Here is a 2,314-nt window from a genome sequence, read left to right on the forward strand (position 1 = left end):
GCAGCTATTCTAGTCTTTGACTTGACACAGTATAAAAGTTTTACCGAAATCAAAATTTGGATACAAGAGCTACATCGGAACGTGCAGGATCCTATAATATTAGCATTGGTTGGTAATAAATTGGATTTGCATGCACAGCGTACTGTGTCGCGTGATGAAGCTTATCTATTTGCCTCATCGATTGGCGCAAGTTATTTTGAAACATCAGCTGAAGTTGATCAAGGTCTGGAACAGGTTTTTCAAACGATAGCCTTAGGATTTGTGCGACTAATGAAAGAGGGTAAAAGTCGGTCTTTACGTCAATTCGATTCATGCGACTCTATCACAGCATATACGAATAACAATACTGCCTTCAGTTATAGTTCAGCGGCTATGACTAACGGCAATGGCAGTTTTCAATTATCTGCTATACCAGTGGGCATACCAGTTGAGGGTGAAAATGTTAAGATTAGTGGTGTTGGAAGACAAGAAACTCCTTCTTGGAGTATTGAACATATAGCGTTAGGTGAGGTGGAACCCACGGGTAGTTGCTGTTATTAGGCTAGAAACAAAAATAATTTAAATTAGCACGCTAACTATTAGAAAATGTGATTTTTGTTTCGTATTAAAACACGAATTTATATTTTTTACTCTAGCTTTTAGCTTATCGAAAAATGTAAAGCAATCTTAAATTTAAGTTTATATTTTAAAATAGGTGACATGGAGGATATGTTTAAGGATTTAGTGAGATGAACTTTAAATATAATTTTAAAGCGAATATTGACATTACCATGATTTTAATAGTTATAACTTCTGAATATTGTAATGTATATAAAAAATATTTATTAATTTTTTATATTATATTTTCAAGTTTGTTATATTTATTAACTAATAAGACGCTTTTTTACTTGGCTTTTTTTAAATTATTTATGTAAGAATATATAAATCAAGATTATTTATATGATAATATTTAAATTAATAATAGTAGAAAAATATATTTATAATTTTGTTTGACCATTTTGTTGTTAGATATAAAAAGTTTATCAAAATATACGAAGATATTTTGTAATTTTATGTGAACGTTTAGTTAAGTCTTAGGATATTAACGCTGTACCACCAAAATAATTAAATTTTACATATAAGCATGTACAAATTATAAACAAATTTACAAAAATGGATCAATTAATAACTAAAATTAATTATATCAAAAGAAATTTTTTTTTGTGTTAAAGATATTTTAAAAGCATATATATATATAATATATATATATATTTATATATGTAATATAGTTATGTGAATAAATTCTATAAACCAATATATGTTTAATTATAAGAATAATTCCAAGTCGTACTGATACGATGGGATTTGCCAAAACGCGAGACAGTTATATGACAGTCAAAAATTCAATTAATTAAAAGTAATAAAAAAAATATTTGTTGTTCCAATTTCACTATTGTTCGATAAAAAACTCTCTATTGAAAAGCAATAGTTTATATTAGGAATTTAGTTTCTTTCGTCAAAACGGGCATTAATAATTAATTTAATATTGTTTATCATATAAAACTTATAATTTATAGTGGTATTTATTATATGGCAGTGCAAACTACCATAACTCGAACTTCTATAACTTGAATTTTCTATAACTCGAACCAAAAACAGTGCATCAAGGTTTTAGGGAGCAAATTACATGCAAATCTGCTTCCATAACTCGAACTTCTATAACTCGAATTTTTCTATAATTCGAACAAAAATTTTGTTTCGTGCCAACAGAAATATGGGAAAGTGCATTCTATAAGTCGAATTTTTGTTTTAAGTATGAATCCATTTTGGTGTTAGGGGAAGTCCCTTTTCCAAATCAAATATTTAATTTTTCCTTTCTTATGGCAGCGTGGTTTAAAGTAAATAAAATAACTTCCAATGCTACTCTTAACTATTATATTGAGCTTGACAATGAAATTTGTACATAAAGCTATCCTACAGATGACGATTATTGAGCACTATAGCTCTAAATTACTGGATCCAATTCTAAGCGCAACGGAAAGTGATAATGAGGGTTCTGTGTATGTAATTGTTTATCAGCCTTCCAAGAATGAAGTAGAAGACTCATTAAAAATTCTGAATTTATATTTGCAAACTAATGATACTACAACTGATGCTCACTATAAGAGTATGAATAGGGTGGAATCTCGTTTTATTGAAAATAAGGAAAAAGTTAAAGTCCCCAACCTTAATTTCTGAATATTTTACTTCACTATAACTTCTATGCTTTATTTGGTTGGAAATAAATAAATTTATTAAAATGTAATTCTAGTCTCTTTCAAAAATAAAAAGAAAT

General features: G+C 27.9%; 1 protein-coding gene across 1 annotated transcript in view; it reads left to right on the forward strand.

The window, feature by feature from the left end:
• Positions 1 to 788, forward strand: part of LOC119674866 (GTP-binding protein ypt3-like) — a 29,134-nt gene extending 28,346 nt beyond the window's left edge. The window contains exon 2 of the mRNA XM_038086022.1: positions 5 to 788. Within this exon, the coding sequence (XP_037941950.1) occupies positions 5 to 540 (536 nt within the window). The 3' untranslated portion in view covers positions 541 to 788. The remainder of the gene's footprint in view (positions 1 to 4) is intronic.
• The last annotated feature ends 1,526 nt before the right edge of the window (positions 789 to 2,314 follow it).

Source organism: Teleopsis dalmanni, chromosome 2, assembly GCF_002237135.1.
Source record: "Teleopsis dalmanni isolate 2A chromosome 2, ASM223713v2, whole genome shotgun sequence".
NCBI classification, from domain to species: Eukaryota; Metazoa; Arthropoda; class Insecta; order Diptera; family Diopsidae; genus Teleopsis; species Teleopsis dalmanni.